This window comes from Sciurus carolinensis, chromosome 15 (assembly GCF_902686445.1).
Source record: "Sciurus carolinensis chromosome 15, mSciCar1.2, whole genome shotgun sequence".
Lineage (NCBI taxonomy): Eukaryota > Metazoa > Chordata > Mammalia > Rodentia > Sciuridae > Sciurus > Sciurus carolinensis.
Genome location: NC_062227.1, coordinates 42,194,015 through 42,215,597, shown reverse-complemented (window position 1 = coordinate 42,215,597; position 21,583 = coordinate 42,194,015). Strand labels below are relative to the sequence as shown.

The following is a 21,583-nucleotide window of genomic DNA, read 5'->3' as shown; positions in this document are numbered from 1 at the left end:
AACAAGTGTGTTTTCATGAAGGGGCATTAGTACCAATCCATTTTGTAATTAGTGTGGCAAATGTATTTCTGTGCAACAGGCACAAATAAAGTAGTCAGGAAATTTGGCTGACAGTGGGAGGGAGAGCCAATCATCAGACTCACTGAGGGCACACGTAGCAGAGCATTCACTCTCTGACTGCCTGGGAATTTGACTTCAGAGTGATGCCCAGCCTCTGTCCTTATCCATCTCCCAAGGAATGCCACAAGGCTAAGTACAACTCCCTAGAGGAAGAAAGCAAGCTGCAGCTGTTAGGAATCCTCACCACCTTCTCCACAACTTTCCTCCCATTTGATGGGTATGATAATGTAGCATTATCTCCAGTTGTGTTGTGCACCAGTTTAGCTGAAGTTATTGTGCAGCAGATACCACTGAAGATCCATTCTGCTTGCTCTACCCTTTGCAAGTCTTCTTCCATAGGTTATCCCCACCATCCTCTCTTGGATGTGATGACTTCATAAATGTACCACAAAGAGAAATTAAACCTTTTAACACACTTCCCAAACCAAACACAAGGAGAACACTGTGCCTTTCTGCATATGCAAAATTATCAAGGTATTTTTGGAAAGCTTACACATGAAGGAGGAGTTGCAGTTGTAACCTTCTGTGTAACAGAGATAATTATGACTGAGAAACCATAAAACAGCTTGCAGGTACACATTTTTACTTTAAAACCCCAGAACATCCAGCTGAAATTACATATACTGCATATATTTTATTGTGAATGCTCTTTCAGCATCTGCACTGAGGCAAATTATAGAAAAATTGTTACATCTGTTTGCTCTAGAAAATCTTAAAGGGAAATCATCTAGGCCACCCACCAAAAACATTTCTTTTAAGAAGGGGAGGAACATTTTTCTCAAGACTGAAGTTCTATTGTGGCACATCTTCTGGTGTTAGAAAGGAGACAGTTCTTGAGCTTTCATGAGAAACAGATTCAGAACAGGAGCAAGAATGATATTTTGCATTTCTCCTCAAACTTACCTCTGTAATGATGGATTTAATGTGTTACCAGAAAACCTTGACTTCCATACAATCCACAGTAAATTCACCCACATGACCTTCTTCAGTGACAGAACTGAATGGAACATTTGCAGGTAAACACAGTGCACAATCATCAGGGTTATCTAAGCAAAGAACCTGCAGAACACTTTTTTGGAAGGCCAAATTAAAATTAAAACATGACAAGAACAGGCAGGGAAATCCTATTTCATATTACAGTACTCTCTCAGCCCACCTATCTTCCCAGGAGGATGAGACCTCTGTTAGCCAGTATCTAGGCCACAACTCAGTTTTCACAAAGCACTACCAACCTCCCATTCCTACAAGTCAGTCATATCTTAGCAACTCAGAAATGCTCCCTAGGTTTAGACATACACACACACACACACACACACACACACACACATTTATATACATAAATAACGCTTAACTGCTTGCTGTTCAACCTCAGATCAAAAAACACATCTGAGGGCTGAGGTTGTGGCTCAGTGGCAGAGTGAGTGAGTGAATGTGTGAGGCACTGGGTTCCAGGTCTCAGTTTCACACATAAAGAAATGAATAAAGTAAAGGTCCATCAACAACTAAAAGAATATTGGCAAAAAATATCTGAGAGAATCGGGTTGGGGATGGAGAAAGTTTAAAGGAAATATTCCTCCCTCTAGTCTAAGGATCAAAATTTTACCTCTGGACTAATTCAGGTTCCCCATAAAACTGTAACAGTGGACTGCTCTCATTTTCTTCTACCCCACCCTGAGAGAAACAGCAACTGGATTTAAAGCTGTGTGTGAAAATGCTGTGAGAAAAAGCCAACTGAACCCACAATGCCACTGACTTCAGGGATACCAGTCCCTATTGTCACTCAGTGTGCTCCATGTGGAGACTCACATGACAAATTCTTGTCAGACTGATGTGCTGAGACATTGTGTGCTTTTGAAGATTATTACTAATGCTAAGTATGTGACTGACTACCTCTTCTCTTTGCTTTAGCCACTAAGAAGCTCAGAATTAATTTTTTAGTTAGAGATGAACACAATACCTTTATTTTATTTATTTATTTTTTTATGTGGTGCTAAGGCTCAAATCCAGTGCCTTAAGGTTAGACAAGCGCTCTACCACTGAGTCACAACTCCAGCCCCAGAATTAAATTTTAGTAAAGCTATAATTACTACATTTTAATTTTATATTTAGTCTCAATAGAAACCTGGCAGCTCTCTCTCTTTCTGTAGGATCTCTTTTAGTATTTCGGACACTTCCACATGGAAGGCTGAGTCATTCCATCCCTGGTTTATTGGACACATGATGTCATTTTGCATAGATCTGGGCAAAAGCTGATGAACCACTGGTTTGGGCTCTGAATTGAAAGAGAATTGGTTACACCTGCAATAAGTGGGCAGTCTTATGTACCCTGTGTCATAGACAGTCATTGGCTAGTGTCTTTCCCCAGGTGGAGGATGAGGGCAGAAGATGAGGCAGTGAGAGAGTAGCTTTACCATGAGCAGCCAACAGTACAGCTAGCATCCCTTTGATAAAAGGGATCTGGACTGGGTACCAAGAACATCCATCACAGTCTCATGAACATTTTCCAGGTAGCTTCATAATCCATTCATCTGGTCAACCATAATAGACTTGTTTAATATTAGTAGTAATATTTGAGTATTGTTATTTTAGCCAGAAACTTTGCTAAGCACTCACCTGCATCATTTTACTTAATCCTCACAACCAGATTGTGAGCCATGTTCTGTGAGCAAGGTTTACCATGAGAATAAGCCTCAAGAGCCTAGGCACTTGTCAGGACACAGCTTGCAAGAAGCTGAACTGATTCCAAAGTAGGGTTGACTCCAGAACCTTAATCTCTGAGTCTGCTAGTCAGTAATGGTGTCCAGTGACAGGGCATGACTATATTACATCGCCTTTCACCTGAATATATTCTATTCATCTGCTCAACCACAATAGAAACAATTGTATTTTTGCCATTGCTCTTATAAAATCAAATCACTATTATATCACAATGGGAAGTAGGTTCCACTCACAGAGAACTCTTCATCATTCCACATTTAGAAAACCACAAAAGGACTCAAAATCTCAAAAATACAGAATTTTCATATTCTAATACCTCATGCAATTAATACAGATGTTATGAAAAATAGCAATTCTTTGATCATACATAAACATGCTTTAGGAAGTGTGGTAGAAAGAAACTTCAAATCCATGGGCTGAAATACTATATGTGTGAGCCTCCAAAGATAAAAAATCTCTTAAGTTAAACTTGAGTTCTTATAAAAAAGGTGCTTAAGATGCATACCCTTGAATGAAATACAAAATTGTAAATTTCAATACATGCTCACAAAACACACATACTTTTCAAACACTTAGTTTTATTTATTGAGGGTCTGGATTACAAGACCATAATTAGAAATCAGAAAATAAAAATTGGTTACTGGAAATATAAACAGGACACATATATAAGCTTTCTACCAGGTAGAGTATGAATATTAACTCCTATCAACTTCTTTCATGTCATTAGTGATAGGATTGCATTTACTATTTTAATGGCTATGCACATATTCTGTCATTGCCTCAACTTACAGAGGCCCAGTCTACATTTGTCACTTGCTGATTACCAACTCCCAAACAGCAGCTCACAGGGACTTCCTTTCCTTTCCACTTCCTTCCCCCGCTCTCCCCACCACTGACTGGGAACTGCCACCCCTTACCCATTTATCACTTCATTGAAGTGCTACTCAATAATGGTGTTTGGTAACAAAGCATCACCCAAAAAGAGAAGTACTGGAAGAGTTGGAGAGAAAGTGCTGAAAAAGCAAAAAAAAAAAAAAAAAAAAGTGTGAACAATAATCCAAAATTCCATTGTATATGGCCACTATTCTTAAGCTGCTAGAAGAGTCTCAACAGTAAGTCACAGGGGAGGAAAGAATAACCCCATTGTCTCTCACCTTCCTCACTCTCCTACCCTCACTCCTTTTAAGGGTCATTATCCCCTCTACTCCTTTGCCACCTCTGGAATGCCACCATTACTTTTATCTTCTTAGTCCTAGTATCCTTGACTTATCACACATCCATACCCCACCAGCCCTGCTACACCTTTTCTCTCAGCCAAGGTCACTACTCATATAACCAGAAATGAACACTGCCAATTTCTGTCACTGCTGCGCAGCACGTGAAGGTACTCTGTGTCCCACTGCCAGAAGAGACAGATGTCTTCTTCTGAAGGAAATTCTAAACCAGACTTCAGAGAGAAACATTCTTTCACGTCGTACATAGGTTCTACATCCCTTAACCTTGGAACTTTAGTATCAAGGGTGACTTTTTTTTCTACAATGATTGCAAATTTCCCAAAAACTTACTCTTAAGCCAACTCTAGACATAATTCCTTCTTACTCTGGAGCTTCCCCTTTGAGAAATCCAAGTCTTTTGAATTCATCTTCATCCCCTAGCGTTCTTATTTCTTATCACCAGGGAAAAAAACTCAATTTATCACCCAACCTTACTATGCACTCTCTCACTTGATGCCTGGAACTCCTCATCTCACGTTAGCAAAAGTTCGATAATCCTTAAACACTTCTCTGAATGGTTTTTTCTGTTTCCTTTCTATTCAAAACCAGGCTATCTTCTGAGAGGACTGCTTTCCTAGCCATCCTGCCTAGTGAGTGCTTATTTGTTTTCCCCACTTACTACTTATTATTGGAGCAGGTGGCTTCTCTCCTTCCTCTCCATTGTCATGCCCACATATTTAAAATCCTATGCACTTCAAAGGATGTCTTCAGATTATACCCCCTGCTGCCTCTATGTGGCAGCTATCCACTGTTTCCCTGGTAATGCCACCTCCTTCACCTGACTGTGCCACTTGACATATCCCTGTCCATCACCCCCTTACATCCTTACTTCCCTCCTTATGAAGCCTAGATTCCCAGGGCCCATCCCTACCTTCATTCTATTGTATTCATCCACAGCCCTCACAGCGCTGTCTCTCTCCTCTACACATTGCCTCACAATGCTGATCCTGGTTCAACCCAACTCTCTTCCACCTCCTCCTTGCTCCTGAGCAAATAAACATGGAGAACAACACACAGGCACACTGGATGCTAGTCAACCCTACTAAATATCTGTGATCAGTACACTCAGCCACAGCCCCCCACTTGATGATTATTTCATGCCTTTTCTCTCCTCAAATGCCTCCTTCTCCAAAATTCTCACTGTTGCTTTCAGTTGCTGGCCTTGCTTCTTAGTTTCAAGAGAACAGAAGCATTGAGGACATAAACTCTCTATTTTGCTTGCTCAAGAACTTCCCAGTGTTTCTGAACTTAAAAAACAACCAAACTTCCCGTGGATGCTGCATCTTCCAGCTATCATCTTTTGATTGCAAAAGTCCTAAGCATTGCCTACCCTCTTACCTGTTTTCTTACACCTAAGTGTCTCCTGCAGGCTTTCAACCCACCAGTTCGCTGAAGCAGCACTTGTCAGGGCCACCACCACCCTCCATGTTGCTGAGTATTGTGGTAAATTCTCACTTGCCCACTCCCTTATCTTCAAACACTGTTTGTCCTGGTTTTCAAAACACCATGCTTTCTCTCCTTCTCTGATAATTCCTTTCCTCTGTTGTCTTTTCCTTTTTTTACCTCAGTGGTGATTATGAGGACCATTATCTTCCAATCTCACACCCTCTCCCTAAATGGTTGCATCCAACCCCTTCATCCACAATGGTCCCTCTACCAACTACTCTGTACACAGCAGCCAGAGCGATGAATTAGTCCACTTGCTCAGAACCTTCCATGAACTTCCTGTTGTTCTTGTAAAGAAATACAAAATCTTACATTGGTCCACAAGCACAGTGTATTCTGGTCCTTGACACCTCTCTGATTTCTGCCCAGTCACTCTAGCATGCTCACTGTTTTGGAACTCATCACCAGCCAGAGATTTTATACTTGCCTGCTCCACTGCCAGCAAGGTTCATCCTGCTGATAAGTGCATAGCTTGCAGCAGACACTGTAAGCAGGTGGCCTTCCTGTTTCAACGGGCCTCCCCTCCATTGCTCCTTGTTTTATTGTTCTTTATAACGTTCATCTCTACTTGATATCATATAATGTGTTCATTAATTCATTTGCAAGGATAGAGACCTTGCCGTTCTTTTATGCCAATTTATTTTCAGAGCCTAGAACACACAAGTCATTTAGTCATTTAGTAAGTGCTCAATATATATTTGTTCAATTAATAATTGGGTTGTGTGTCCTTGCCTGTGTGAATGCATGCAAACACACATTCATATTCTCTCTCTCTCTCTCTCTTTCTCTCTCTCTCTCTCTCTGCCCAACACCCCCATATGTTTACCCCTGAGGTGAATTCTGGTACCCATACCTCAATGTTTAATCACACATATATGAACAAAGGCAGCCTTTTAGACTTAAGACCTCAGGTGCTCAAGTTGATTGCCACCTCCAATGCTATACAGAAAGTGTAATGCACTCTTTCACTTCCATTTCTTGCTCTGATGTCAATATATATGCAAAATCAGACGCATTTTAATACCTTGGAGGCATTAATGTGCTTCTTAGGCTCAACAGAGGGGATGAGCTGGTTAAGTAGCTTGGGGACTCATGCTTCCCATTTCAGCATATGTACTTGTGTATATGTCACAGCAACTGCACTTCCCCCAAATGCACATGCAGAATTTACATGACATGCATGGTACTAAATTGATATCCCAACTCCAACTCTTACTGTAGTGATTGCTGTTATTTCCATGGGGAAACAAAAGAACATCACACTATGATTTGGGGCTCAATTAAAAAGTCCTAGTAATGGGGGAAGCTAGGCATGTGCTAGCAGAGACGTATGGGAAATTCTGTGTGTTCCTCAATTTTGTCGTGAATTATACTTTTTCAAAAGTATAAGTTTTTAAAATTTTTTTCAGGAAAAAGAAAAGAAAGAAGTTAAGAAATTTATAAAAAACAACTCTAACCAAAGATACTATATAAATCAGTCTCTGGAACTGATCATTGATAGACAATAGCTTTTTTTTTTTTAAATATAAAAGCACCAAAACACAGAATTTTTACCCTAACAATGTGATAAAAACAGTTTAGTAAACATACTTTCTTTTAGCATGGTTGATTTAGTTTTATCCTAAGTCATTCCAAAAATAATAAAAGGGAAAGAGAAGGAAAAAAGGGACAATCTTGAGGAGGCGCATTCATTCTTCTGAGCAATGACTTCACATGCTGTTAGGTGGCCCCACTACTAAATTCATCTGTTAAACCTAAGAACAGCAAGAGCTCATTTAAAAACTACTAAATTTGCAAATCAACCAAGAAATCTAAGTTTTAAGTGTCTAAAATGTATTTTTACAGGAAAACATAGTACAAATTTTGTCAGCAGATATGATCCCCGATTTAACAGCTGGATTCAACTTCCACCTATGCAAGAAAGGTAAGTATTCATTTCTTATGTCTGAAACATGTGTGACTGCTTCTCAGAAGCATGGTTTTCCATGATGAGGAATGCTAACCAGAGTCCATAAGAGACACATTTGGCAAAAATACAAAACTTGGACTGGCCCATTTAAATTACCTGCCTTATTAACTCAATAGAAAAAATAAGTAAATAAGTCAATTATTTAATGTAGGAAGAAAAAAAAGTCTGATTAGTCTTCTTTTACTATAATGATTGGTATTTTGCAAACAGAGCTGTATTTCTATTGGCCCTATTCCTCTTCTTGGTGCTAATATATTTAAATCCTAAAATCAAAATATAAAATACCATTTCCATGATGATATGCATGTCAATGCAGCAATTTCAATGTTAAACTATTCAATATTAAACTTAACATTCAATATTAGAGCTTGATATTTAAATATTTGACATTTAAATATTTATTTGAATTTAATTGTTCAATAGTAAATACAAGTCTTATTAACCCAAATAGTTTACATTTGCCTCACCAAATATCTTTAAGAACAGGTCATTTATTAGCTTAAAAAAATAGCCTTGCAAAGTGTCATTTAATTTTTTGACATAACAAGAGTGTTTATCTCGTCCACGTCTCCTAGCAACCAAAGGAAAAGATAGCTACTATATTTGCACATATTTTTTCTTTCCTGGCTGTTATTCAGGCATAATACCATGTCTTTATATGCATATAAAAATTCACATGCTAGATTTTGACACTTGGTTCTTTTTAAATAATATCTGGACATAGCCTCTTGAGCAAATTCTCCAAGATGATGGTAACAATAAACTGCAATCTGTTTTGTCTCCTCCATTGAGTTATTTAAGAAGAAATCAAAAGCATTGCTGCCCTTTTGTATTTCCTGCATAACCTCTCACCTCATCATCTCTTTTAACATTCAAGCAGATTACACTGAAATAAATTTTATCCTTAATCATAAATTCCAAATCAAAAGAAATTTTCAGAGAATACCATTTATTAAAAAATGCACATCACTACAACAGGAGAGTATGAATCTATGATCTAGAGAAACTCAATATCTATCTATGCCTTACAAATAGAGTAAGACTTTCAGGAGACTAGAAGCTATATACCAGACATACACTAAGGATCACAGGCACTTTTAGGAATGTCTACTTCAATGGTACCTTGAGAAATAATTCTAGGTTTATTAACAGCCTGACAAACTTCATGAGCCAGAAGTTTCCTGGTGTCTTTCTCTAGAGCACCCTATTTCTCTCCTTTGAGGAGTTATTTCCCCTAGTTACTGTTATTGTAGCTGCACCAACATGCCCTTTAATCAAAACCATTCAAAAAAGTTTGATTTAAAAAATAACTGTCAATCCACGTTTGAAATGTGATCATCTCATCACCATGGTCCCCTTTGCTGGGGGCTGTACACCACGATAATTAACCTTCACGCCTTCGGCTTGGGAGGCATAACTCACGTCGCGGTCAATTATCTCACTGTAGAGCCCCTAAGGATGGGAAGTATTGCTGCAAAACCTAATTAGTAATTTTTTTAAAAATGTGTATTGTTTACTTGATAGTCTATAATGACTTCCTCTGAGGCACTATGGCCTATCATGGCAGGGTCCTACTTAGACAATTTTTAGCAGCTCATTGACCTGATAAAAAGACCTGCCATGGTCTGTCGGCGCCCGGCAGCCACCGTTGACAGGATGGACTGTTTAACGTTTCTTTCGAAGTCATTATGGTATATCATGTCAGGTCCCTAGTAAAAGAAGTTTTTTTTTAGATTTAGAACAATCAACTCGATAGACCAAATAAAGAGCTCCTTACAGAGCTGAGTGGGAAAAGGCAGATCTCACAAATGCCCAGTCAATCTTCTAGCTCCATCTCTCCTATGGGTTGGTTGACCCAGCCAGCAATCCATAACTTCAAATGAAATTCTCCTGTCATTGCCAGGCTTCCATTCCAAATAGCAAGACACATCAGTGGACTAATTGGTGGTTAAATGTTGAAGGAAAAAAATCTAAAATATACAAGGCACTCTTCAGACCAGAAAAGTCTGTTGAAACATTTGAGTTAATTTTATAATAGGTAGCTCATGAGTCAAACCAGAATTCCCCCCACACACCTCTTTCATTATGCTACTACCAAACTACTGAGAAATTGTTATGCTGAGAAATTACCAAACTGATTGAGAATAACAGAAATACGTTGTAAACCACCTTCAGGGTACCTCATTCTGTCAGAGCTGGGTGGACAGATTGCTAGCATATCTGGCCTAATCAGAGGTCCCAAAGCTCTGATAATAAAACTGCTGAGTCCTCTCCCAGTTCAGAAGGAAGTGGGCACACAGCCTCTAGCTGACTCAGTCATGGGCATCTCATGCATCTCATGCTTGCATTGTGAATTGACTGGCAGATCATTGGATGAAAATATAAATTTAAATGTAATGCTGATGAAGAGTTTTGGTCTAAGATTTAAGATTTGATTCTGCAGTAAGAAAGAGAGGGCAAAATTGAAAATTTGGATCAACAGAAATGCTTGATCACTTCAAATTTTTTCAATAAGGTAGACATTTTAAGTATTATTCTTATGGTATCTTATCCCCTAGCTAGTTTAAAAGATCAGAAAAAGAAATAACTGTTTGAAGAACAGAGCTTTCGTTTCACAGAGGAAGTTGAGAGACCAGAAGTTAATATATCAAAATGCTTTCAAAGTTAAATATTTTGCCTCTAACAGTCTTACTAGAAACCACAGGAGACAATACTCTGTTTGAAAAATCTGTTGTTTTTAACCTGATGGTGGAAGTCAACAATTCAAGCTGGGATAAAGTTATAGTAATTCAATCTCATGCTGTGGATATAAACTGACCATCCCAAAGGTCAGCAAGGACTAGCAAAGATCTGTCAATAAGTAGGGTTTAAAGTATCTTTGTAGAAGTTTCTAAATGAATCTCAGAAACATTGAATATTGATTTTTTGGCAGTGGGGAAAAGGAGAGAAGAGGAAGGTAAGAAATGAACAATCAGAAATACAAATTGTGGGATCCCACTAAAGAACTGCTAATAATCTTGAATACTTTTCCAAAAAAACAAACAAATATATAATCTAAGTCAAGTATGCTCTTCATCTGGGGTGGAGAGGAAGGAGCAATCCCAAGAGAGATCTGGCCTGGTAAAATTTTAGCCTCAAGCAAATGTTCATGGTTGCTAACAGACCATTAACAATCTATAATGTATTTCAGGCATGCAAGAGAATAAGTCAATGACTCACAATTTTTGCTAGTGGAATTTGTAAATAAAATTGCACTTTAAGTCAGGAACTGAAATCTACTGATTCTTCCCCATTTAGTTCCTAACAGTGACACTGTGTGGATAGAGCTAGGAGTACACAGAGATCCTCACATCAAAAATGCCTCGACTAAAATAAGAACACATTCTGAAGGCTGACTCAGTGTCACAGTAGGGAAGGAACCCTATCAGAAAAATGCAAGAAAATTGAGATTTAGACTAGATTAAAGGAGTTTACCTTACCTAAAGGGTCTTTCTCTTATTCTTCACCCTCTAAATTCAAATAGGGAGCCTTCACTTTCATAATGACTGATTGGCACTTTATCTTTGAGACCAGTACCACCTAGAATTCACTGTCACCACCTTACAGCTCACAAAGTTCAAATTATTTAAAGATGGCCCACTGCTGAAATAAATAAATGTATTATTTCAGAAACCTTAAGTTCTGTCATAGAACCATGTGGAAGAAGTATATTGACCTACCCAGTGTTGATGGTGCAAAGAAATATGTCACTTTAAGACAGACTGTTGTAGACAGGTGTCATTCTTTTGAATAAAACATTTTAACTTGAAATAGCAAAGGCACTGGAAAAATAACTTTGACCTATCTTATTTAATGAGAGAACCAATCTGGTTAGAGAAATGGAAGAAATAAGTGGTCTCTGAATGCACTAGATTTCGCAAATGCTTTGAAAGCTAATTTTGTATTTAGATGAGTTTTTACTCCCATATGCCAGGAAATTCCAATTGTTTTTAGATCAGAAATCCTTTGGTTATCTGATTAAAAGTTATGAAATGTCTTCCTCTAAAAAAATTGCATATGTGCAAAAATATATATATTTTAAATATATAATTATAAATAAACATATTAAAGATTATTTATTAAAATACATATATATATTTACTAAAAATTTAGTTTCCTGGACCCCTCAGAAGACAGAGACCCATGTTAACAACCCTTTCTTTATGAAAACTTTATTTCCATTCCTACTTTTCTCTCTCCCTCTTCTACCATTATTGTTCTTTATCATCCTTCTGAATTTTCCATACCACATATTTCTTTCAGAAAATACAAGAAACCCTGACAAAAATAAACACAGTCAAATATAACTCTAAAATTATCAATGATAGCTACAAGATAATTTTAGGACTATCAATTTTTTGAAAAACTAAATAAATCACCATCTATAATAAATAGCATATCTACATAGCAAAAAATCATCTAAACAAACATTAAGGAATTTAATCATCAGTTAAATATTTTTAGGAAAAGTTTACATGTGAGCACCTTGTTACCAGTTTTTAAAACCTTTTTATCTAGGTTAACTGGCAGTTTCTGAGAAGGAACAAAATGCTGAACACTATGACAAGCACTTAGACATATTTGCAAACAGCCCATGTAGAAGAAACCATATCATCCCCATGATGCTGATGAGCAATTGAGGCTGAGAGACACATTGGAGGTCACAAGTCTAGTGAATCACAGAGCCAGGGGGTCTCACTCCAGAAGTCAAATTGTTAATCGGGATGCATCTTACTGCCTCCCAAATGTGTGAGCACTTCGTAAAAACAACCTGGATACTCTCTGGAGAATGTAGGTTTACCCCTTGAAAACCTCGAGCATTCCGCATCTTGCATTCAGCACTGCACAGAAATCTTGGCATGGATTTTTATGGAAACCAGTAATTTATCCAATGTAAGTTATGTTCTCCAAGGAGCTGGCACTTAGCAATTACACTTATTCAATTCTGGACCACATGTTATCCTTGTGAAGTCTATTATTCCAATAGCATCTATAAAAAAAAAAAAAAGCAAAAGGGTCATGGACTCGTTCAAAGTTTCATCCTTGTCATCCTAATTCCTAATTTTTTGAGTCCTCTTGGAACCTTTGTTCTCCTTCACCTCTTATATTTTATTAGTCATGAGTCTTGTGTCATGTCGGTTAGACAAACAAGACACACCTTGTGCCTCTTTTCCATTTCTTCCATTAATATTCTAATTCAGATCTCACTCCTAAATTATGACCCATCTCAGAACTGAACACCTGGTCACCAACCTTTGGACACAGCTTGCATCTCTTGCCTTGGATGGTATTATAAGAAAATATAATCAATAGCCTCTCTTGAAAAGAGATTTAAGCAGTATCTGAAAGCCTTATGAGAATCAATACCAAAAACTATTTAGATGAACTTTCTATAATTGGTTATAGGGGAGTAAAATTTGAACATTATATGAAGTTCAAAAAGTTATTCTATTTTCTAGGAGGGAAAAAAAAGTACTAGGAGGGAAAAAAGAAAAAATGATAATTGAAGAAAATTTTTGATGATGTAGTTCTCTTATAAATTGGGAACAATGACCCTTGAAGGACCATAAAGAAAGTGAATGTCAAGATAATTTATTATTGTTACATTATCTACCTCATTTTTCACTTTGTCTTACTGAGCTGTGATATCCTTACAAGGTACCAAATATCCCAAACATTAATGAACACTTTAACAGTGTATAAAAAGCAAGATTAAAAAGAACTGAAGAAAGAGTTGGTGAATTTCTCCTCTGCTGTTGCTTTGACATCAAAAATGTTCACCAGAGTGGGCAATGCCTGTGATGACTACATCCAGGTTCAGATATAGAAGGTGGAAGTGTAATGTTTACAGGTTTGCAGCCATTTCTGAAGCAGGATGTACCTCCTTCCCCTGACTGAGTGGTCCTCACCTGATTTCAAAGGTAACATTTCACCGCTCCTGTTTTGATTTATGGCGCATTCTTATTTTCACTGCAGAAGAGCCAGTTTCTATGCATGTCGGTTAGACAAACATTTGTATGTTATTGGTGGAAGAAATGAAACCGGCTACTTGTCCAGCGTGGAGTGCTATAACCTGGATACAAATGAATGGCGTTACGTGTCCTCTTTGCCACAGCCTCTGGCAGCTCATGCAGGCGCAGTGCACAATGGGAAAATCTACATTTCAGGCAAGTCACAGCTCCTCTTTCTGTTATGAAGTTCAGTTCCAAGGCACTTCCCTGACTTGTGTGCATATGTTTAATTCATAGGGGGTGTACACAATGGAGAATATGTCCCCTGGCTGTACTGTTATGACCCTGTAATGGACGTCTGGGCTCGCAAACAAGATATGAACACAAAGCGCGCCATCCACACTTTGGCTGTAATGAATGATCGCTTGTATGCAATTGGAGGAAATCATTTGAAAGGTCTTCTTTTTTTTTTTTTTTTCTTAATCACAATAACATTTGCATCTCATGTTTTTTGCTAAGGGGGTTTCTCGTTAGATAATCATAGCTAACCAAGTAAAAAACATGTTGACCAAAGAAAATCTACTCTGTGTAAATGAGCAATACCCTTGAGCAAGCACTTATTCTGGCTTTCCTGCAGATAGGATTATTTTTAAGTTACCATACACATTAAAGAAATGAATAATGGTGTCTACAGAAAATAAAAAAGGGGAGCATTAATAACTGAAAAGCACAAACGATTTGTCATAACAGCAAATCCAGTGAAATAAATTATCCCTTATCACCAAAGTATAGTAATGAATTTTTTCCCAGAAAATTGTTTTTTTGCAGCAATCATAAAGAACTTTAGTCATAGCTGCACAAAGCTAATACGTGATTTTTGTCTTTAAACATTTAGTAGAATTTCATGTCTAAATTTAGAACTATTTCTTTTAAGTATTGAAAATCAAACATCTATGATTCTCAGGTCTAATTGCTTTTTTTAATTAAAAAATCCTAAAATAGTATTTTTAGAACCATATTTTTGGCTTCTTTCCTCCCCCAGATTTGTATATAACTGCAACTGTTTGTAGTTCATATACATATGTATAACTTTATGTATATGTATGTACCACTGAATTTGACCTGAAAGCAAAGACATCTGTGATATTTAAAATGTTCCTGACCTACCTCCTTTATGTATCAGTTTCCTCATCTGAAAATGAAGAAATTGGTCTAATTGAACTTTAAAATCTCCTCCAGTTCTGACATCCCAAGATCCTTGAAATCAAACTAAATGGGAAATAGGGTTATAATATTTGAGGCACATCTGTGCATTTACTTTACAAAAATATATGCATCCAAGCTGGGTATGGTGGCACACACCTGTAATCCCAGCAACTCTGGAGACTGAGGAAGCAGGATCTCAAGTTCAAGACCAGCCTCAGCAATTTAGCATGGCTTTAAGCAACTTAGCAAGACCCTATCTCAAAATAAAAAATAAAAAGGGCTGGGGATGTGGTTCAGTGGTGTTAAGTACCCCTGGGTTCAATTTCCAGTACCAAAATATATATATGTGTGTGTATATATGCATCTTAAAAATAGATTAGAAATAAACTTTTTCCATTTTCCCTACTACATATTTACCACTAAATGTAATTTTAAAAATTGCACAAGTGTGATTTTTATGTTGCTATTTCCAAGTTCATGTTCAGTCAGAAATGCCAACACCATAGTATCTGCCTGCTGCTGATCTTAGTACTTTCCCCAATGGGAGAGGATTCTGATCACTACTGCATCTCCATGTTGTTTATCCTTTATTACTTTTGCTGGTACTCTTTCATTTCAATCCATACTCCATTCCCTAACCTCAATGTGTTTCATGTTAACTTCGTACCTTTCTACATTGAAATGTAGTTTCTTCTAAATTCTTTTGCAGAAGATATTGCCTAAATGTTTAAGAAGCTTTTGGCAATCAAGGTTATATCTGGACAGAAAGACTGGGTAATGACAACCTAAGTGAGCAGCAGCACAAACACACATCAAAAGTAGGTTAGCTCAGGGATGTCCTGGCAAGGACAGGGTGTGGACCTTGCATGTGAGCCTAGGTTTGAGTTCTGGTTGTGCACTTACTAAGACAAGACACTTAGCTTCATATCTGTAAAAAAGGGATAATTATCCCCATATATATATGGGGATAATTATCCTTCTTTTACAGACATATATATGTGCATATGCATACACACACACACACACATACATACATACATATTTGGCACAGAGAAGGCATACATATCCTTAAACGATGCCTCTAGAACTTTAGAACCAAGTGCTCATTCTAAATGTATATGCCTAAAATTTCAGGGAGTACATTACTCTTTTATTCCAACATCTGTGTGATTCATTTTTATATAAGTTAGTGGCCTGAGATAACCTGTCTGTCTCTTCAAGAATGTAAAATATTCCTTTTGATTTGTCTTCTCAGTTATTTTGAAGAGTCTAGTATGTTACTTATTTTAATAGGCTCACTGTGTCCACTTGCAAATATTTGTAGCATGCATTTACTAGAGAAAAAAAATTATTTGTTCTACCAAGTGACCATGAAGCTCCCACTAGGGATTTTTCCAACCCCTAAGTAAAAGGCAGGGCTTCAGAAGAGTGCAGGAACTTCCGTTGTCCTTGGCGACCTGCCCTCACCGCTGGGAATCCTTATTAGAAGTGGAAGGAGAATCTTCCCAATGCAGGTGCTCAGCCCTGCTCTAAACCTTGATCCCTGGGAAATGTTGTAAGCCATTCACATTAGAACTATTTATAAACACAGTCAAACTGTAAAAAAAAAAAAAAAAAAGGTTAAAGATGCATTTTATAATGCATTTTTAACTAATTAAAATATTTTGAGAGTTTGATATTCATTTAAGAGTATAATATAAGCAATATAGTACATTCCAAAAGTGTTTCAACTCTGAAGCTCATTCACCATTCAAATATCATCCTATCTACTCACTGACTTGTGACTCACTAAGTCACTGACTTCTCTTTCTCTCAGTTCCTTTATTTGTTAAATTAACATAATGATAGTGGCTATCTCATAAAATGGAGGGGATAAAGTTCATTTAGAAAACAAAACTATTATAAGCACTCTGTGAAAATGCTTGCTTCAACTATTATCTTACACCTTTTAAAAAATGGTTTTAATAAACCTTTTTAGTAATATCTACCTTTATGTAATCCACCTTTACTAATGACATTTGCTCTGACATTTTTGCTTTAAATGAATCCAAAACACCCAGAGTCTGTTTGGGATATTTTAGATCTTTCTATGTGTCTCCCAAGTTCACTAGCAAACGGATACATTTGTGTCTCTGAAGACATAGTTATCTATTTCTTCACTCGACCTTTTTTTTTTTTTTTTTAAGTAGTCCTAACTGTCATGGGGGCCCTGGGAGTTTACCTGCTGTGGTTCCATTTTGCTATGTCACTTAGGTTTCTCCCACCTTGATGTAATGCTTGTGGAATGCTATGACCCAAAAGGAGACCAGTGGAACATTCTCCAGACTCCCATTTTGGAGGGTCGAAGTGGTCCTGGCTGTGCCGTGCTTGACGACAGCATTTACCTTGTGGGAGGCTACAGTTGGAGCATGGTATGTGTCCTCCTCCTTTCTCTTTATGCTCACTTTTTCTGTCTGTTTCCCTTCGTATGTGTTATTGTCCACACATACATTGTTTTAAGAACATCATGTTTATGTGCAAGCAGTAAGTTACTCTTGGTAGTTAGAATTAGTATAGAAACTGTGGAACTGGCTTGCTATCTAGTGAACTGCTTCATGACCTGTGCTAGGTTTCTGGTTCTTTTCTGTCCCCATGTTTTTGTGATTCTGGTTTTCCAACAAGGGTCAAACTGAAGCAATTTTACAAATGTTTTGCTGAAATGAATAGGAGAGCTCCTGACCAGTAAGGCGTGAAAATTAATTTTTCAATATCCATCTATTTAAAAGGTATAGTTTGTTTTTCACTTTTTCCCTCTGTATTATGAAAATTTCCAAATACACCCCAAAATTGAGATTAAGATGGGCTGCTATTAACCCCTTATCCAGCATCAATAATCATTGACATTTGTCATACTTACTTTAGCAGTCCCCCTTTTTAAGAATTTTGACTGAGGAAATTCAAGCAAGCTGGACATGGTGGTGCATGCCTTGTAATCCCAGTGACTCAGGAAGCTGAGGCAGGAGGATCGCAAGTTCAAGGCCAGTCTCAGCAACTTAGGGAGATCCTATCTCAAAAACAAAAACAAAAATTTGAAGCAAATCTTAGACATATTGTTTTACCCTAACTACCTCCATTCTTATTTTTTAAAAAAAATCAAATTTACACCCAGGAAAAGTAACAATAATTACCTTATATCCAGTCCATATTCAAATTTCCCCTATTGACTTGGAAAAAAGATGCATGTTCGAATCAGGTTCCAACAAGTATCACTCACTCATGTTTGGTTATTTTGTCTCATAGATATCTTGCAATGTAGAACATCACCTCTGCCCCACTTTTCTTCCATATGGTAGACTCATTGACCAAATAGGATCGATTATCACAGAGAATATCCTACATTCTGGAATTAGCAAATAACTTCTTTGTGGTATCATTCATTCAAAATAGTTCTTCATCTACATATTTCCTATTGACTGGAACTTAGAGACAGGGCTTAATTAAGTTCAGACTTCTTTTCCTTCTCCTGCCTCTTTCTCTTCCTTTTCTTCCCATTCTGTCTCCTCCCCTTCCTCTTCTTTTTTCTTTTGTGGTAAGAACACCTGAGGAGGTAACTGTATAATGCAAATTACACCACACCAGGAGACACATCAGGTCTAGTGGCCCACACATATTCACTTAAAAAATGATAATCATTTTTATATTTTCCTATTTATCCATATTAGTTTTATAAGAGCAATTTGGCAGTTCAATAATATTAGTTTTTTTGGCATCAAATGAGATTTTGATATGAAGTTTTGGGGAACTTTAACAAACTATTGGTTATAGAGAGGCAAGTATGCATTGACAGATAAAACTAGATATGCATACATATACTTGTTTGCTGGTGCAAATTGTTAGCTGCAAAAATACATGTTTGGAAGCAGACACTAGGAGTAAACTGAAAAAATGATTATTAGATTGGGTTAGGTATTTTGTTTGTGATAAAAGCAAAACGAGTTTGATTTGGAGAAGAAAATGTTACACAAGCACTAGCCCCTAACTTTAACAAAGGAAACAAAATTAAAAACATTTTTTATTTCTCATATGCTTTCTTGGAAATAAATAAATCAGTGTGTAAAGAAGTCAGCAAGTCTTCATTTCCAGTTTACTTTAAACTGGTGTTCAGTGCCGGCTCTGATTCACCACAGTAACAATCTAAAATCCAATTTACTTCACTTATTTGAACATTAAGATGACTTGGTCATTTTTCCCCTTTAATTTAAACCAACTGTGATAACTTCACATTCTGTACGATTATTTTTAAAGGATTTTTTAAGCCTCTAGGATATCCTAAGTATTTATTTAATAGTCATCAAAAAAAGATTTTAAAATGTCAGTTTCGAATTTTCCCTTGGAATACAAGAGTTCAGTCTTCCGTTTTCATTTGGAATTTTTTTTAGCAAGGGCAGAGAATAAGTCTTTTCTTTCTAACGTAAATGTGATAGATAAGACTGCTGCTGCACTTCTCAGAACACTTCCCTAAGTCCTGCCTGCTCTGCCATTCCAGGGGGCCTACAAGTCATCAACAATCTGCTATTGTCCAGAGAAGGGAACCTGGACAGAACTTGAAGGAGATGTAGCAGAACCCCTGGCAGGCCCTGCCTGTGCGACAGTTATCCTGCCTGCCTGTGTACCCTACAACAAATAGCACCAGGAAACCCTGGAAGAAACAGCATCACATCCCAGGAAGCAGTGACCGGTGACGTCACTATCCTAATAGGAACTGTGCATTCTAATGGTACAACTGCTGAAACCCACCTTTGGTTTCTGATGATCTACAAGTAACTACAAAAGAAAAAGACCTGTTCTGGAACAGATACTGTGTCTGCAACTCAGATCACACCCGACTTCCTATGGTGATGGACTCTTCCATTTCAGACTGGTTTTAATTTGTCCCAGCTTTACAGAAACTCCTCACATGGATCTTAACTTTCAAAGGGAGAAAGATAAAACACAGAAGACTGGCCCCAGAGAGACCTGAGATCAGTATTGTGCATTGTAGTCTACCTGCATGTGATCAATGTTGAAGTTTTGGGGATATTTTGTACGTGAATGATTCAGAATTTGAATCCACCCACCAAAATACTTAACACTGCATTAGAGAAATTCCCACTTAATTCTGTATTCCTAACCTTTGACTACTTCACAGACTCCATAAGCTACATAGTTACTAAAAATCACAGAAGATTAAAGAGGGGCATTTTTGTTTCTATACAACCTCATTTCATGTCCCTTCTGCCCTTATAGTACTTCATGAGATCAGAGAAGAGTAAACCGTTGGCTCTTGTAGCGATTGCTTTCTGCCCTGTAGGTTCTAGGATAGCCAGAGTCCTCATTTCTGTGTCCTGAATTCTACCTGGAAATTAAAATATACTATGTCACTATGAAGTTCATGGAGGTTTATGCTTTCTTTCTTTTTTTTTTTTCCAGGTTCAAGCAGTGAGCACACATGGTATTTGCCTCCAAAATAGGACTGACAAATTCAGTCATTCACTATGTCATAGATTCTGTTGGATAACACATCTGACCCAAACTTAATCCATGATCAAAACCGAGAGATTGCTTGTAGGAATTCAGGGAGGAAAAGAAAAAAATCATATCTTTCAAGGATAATCTCAAATATCTTTGTTCCTAAAACACAAAACTTACAATATAACCTCTGACAGAATACTTCTCCCTCCTCACCTGCAGCTGGCTCTAGACCCTGGACTTAACCTCATTATTTCCCGCCTCATCATTTTTGTTTATCACCAGAGATTCCTGAACTCAGTTAAGCCAGCAATTGCTATTTGTCCTTCAGAGCATAAGTAATTTAGGAGCAGAGGTCAGGGGAATATGATGTCATCTCAGTGTGGCCAATCAGAAGAGCAAAACAAGCAGGAACATAAATTTGACTTTCAAGCTCTCCTGAGCTTGATTAACAACTTTTAGGAGTAAATAAAAGCTTAAAATATTTTTTTAATCACCCAGAGACGTTGAATCCTCCAACAAATGTAACATTCAAAACAATAAGGGGAAGCCACAGATTAAAAATGCCTTGGTGATAAACTTTCATTGCCAAGTGTGTCAAGATGGATGGGTATACTGGAATCCAATGCCGTTTCTACAGTAAAGTGCAATCTTCGTTGTTTTTGTATTTATTTGTATGTTCAGATCCAAAGGATCCGTTGTAAAAATATATATATAAATATACATATATATATATATATATATCCAGTGCAATCAACTTTTTATTTCTTTTTCTTGAAAACATATGAATATATAGAAAGGAAGAAAAGTTGTGGTATTTTGTAGGAAAATCCCAACTGACATCATGAAGAGAACGGGGTCTGTTTCAGAACCTTTTATTGTCAATTGTCACCATTTCTTCCTAAAGTCAGTTTATACAATAATATTTGCTTTCCTTAGACTTGACTTCATTTTATTTTTTATTTCTAGCCAAAATAAATAAAAAGCATTTATGAGAACTATAAGTCAAACTTTCTGGATTTCAGAAAGATACAAAAAATGAAAAATGATTAAATAAGTCACAGAGAATGTAAATTTTGTACAGTATTAGAATGTGTAAATGAAGCTTGCTTGGAAGGGGAAAACTTTAAATAAAAACTTTATGTACTAATTCACCTGTCTCTCATATTCCTTTTCGTAAAGCACATGTATAAACCTCAATGTTGAAGTGTTTGGAGATTTGGAATACCTAAACGTCTAATTGTTTTTACTCTGCATATAGGCTTCACAAGTTTATTGTAATTCCTCAAAATAAGTAAATATATGTAGTATGGACAATGCTAAAACCTATGAAATGCTTCTGGAAAAATGTTCTGAGTTAAAAATCATATGAG

General features: G+C 37.1%; 1 protein-coding gene across 2 annotated transcripts in view; it reads left to right on the top strand.

Annotated features, from left to right (window-relative positions):
* Positions 1-21,341, top strand: part of Klhl14 (kelch like family member 14) — a 95,836-nt gene extending 74,495 nt beyond the window's left edge. For both annotated transcript variants that reach the window (XM_047526961.1, XM_047526960.1), the window contains 5 exons: positions 7,404-7,482; positions 13,543-13,733; positions 13,815-13,973; positions 16,977-17,134; positions 19,249-21,341. In XM_047526961.1, coding sequence (XP_047382917.1) covers positions 7,404-7,482; positions 13,543-13,733; positions 13,815-13,973; positions 16,977-17,134; positions 19,249-19,389 — 728 coding nt within the window. In that variant the 3' untranslated portion in view covers positions 19,390-21,341. The remainder of the gene's footprint in view (positions 1-7,403; positions 7,483-13,542; positions 13,734-13,814; positions 13,974-16,976; positions 17,135-19,248) is intronic.
* The last annotated feature ends 242 nt before the right edge of the window (positions 21,342-21,583 follow it).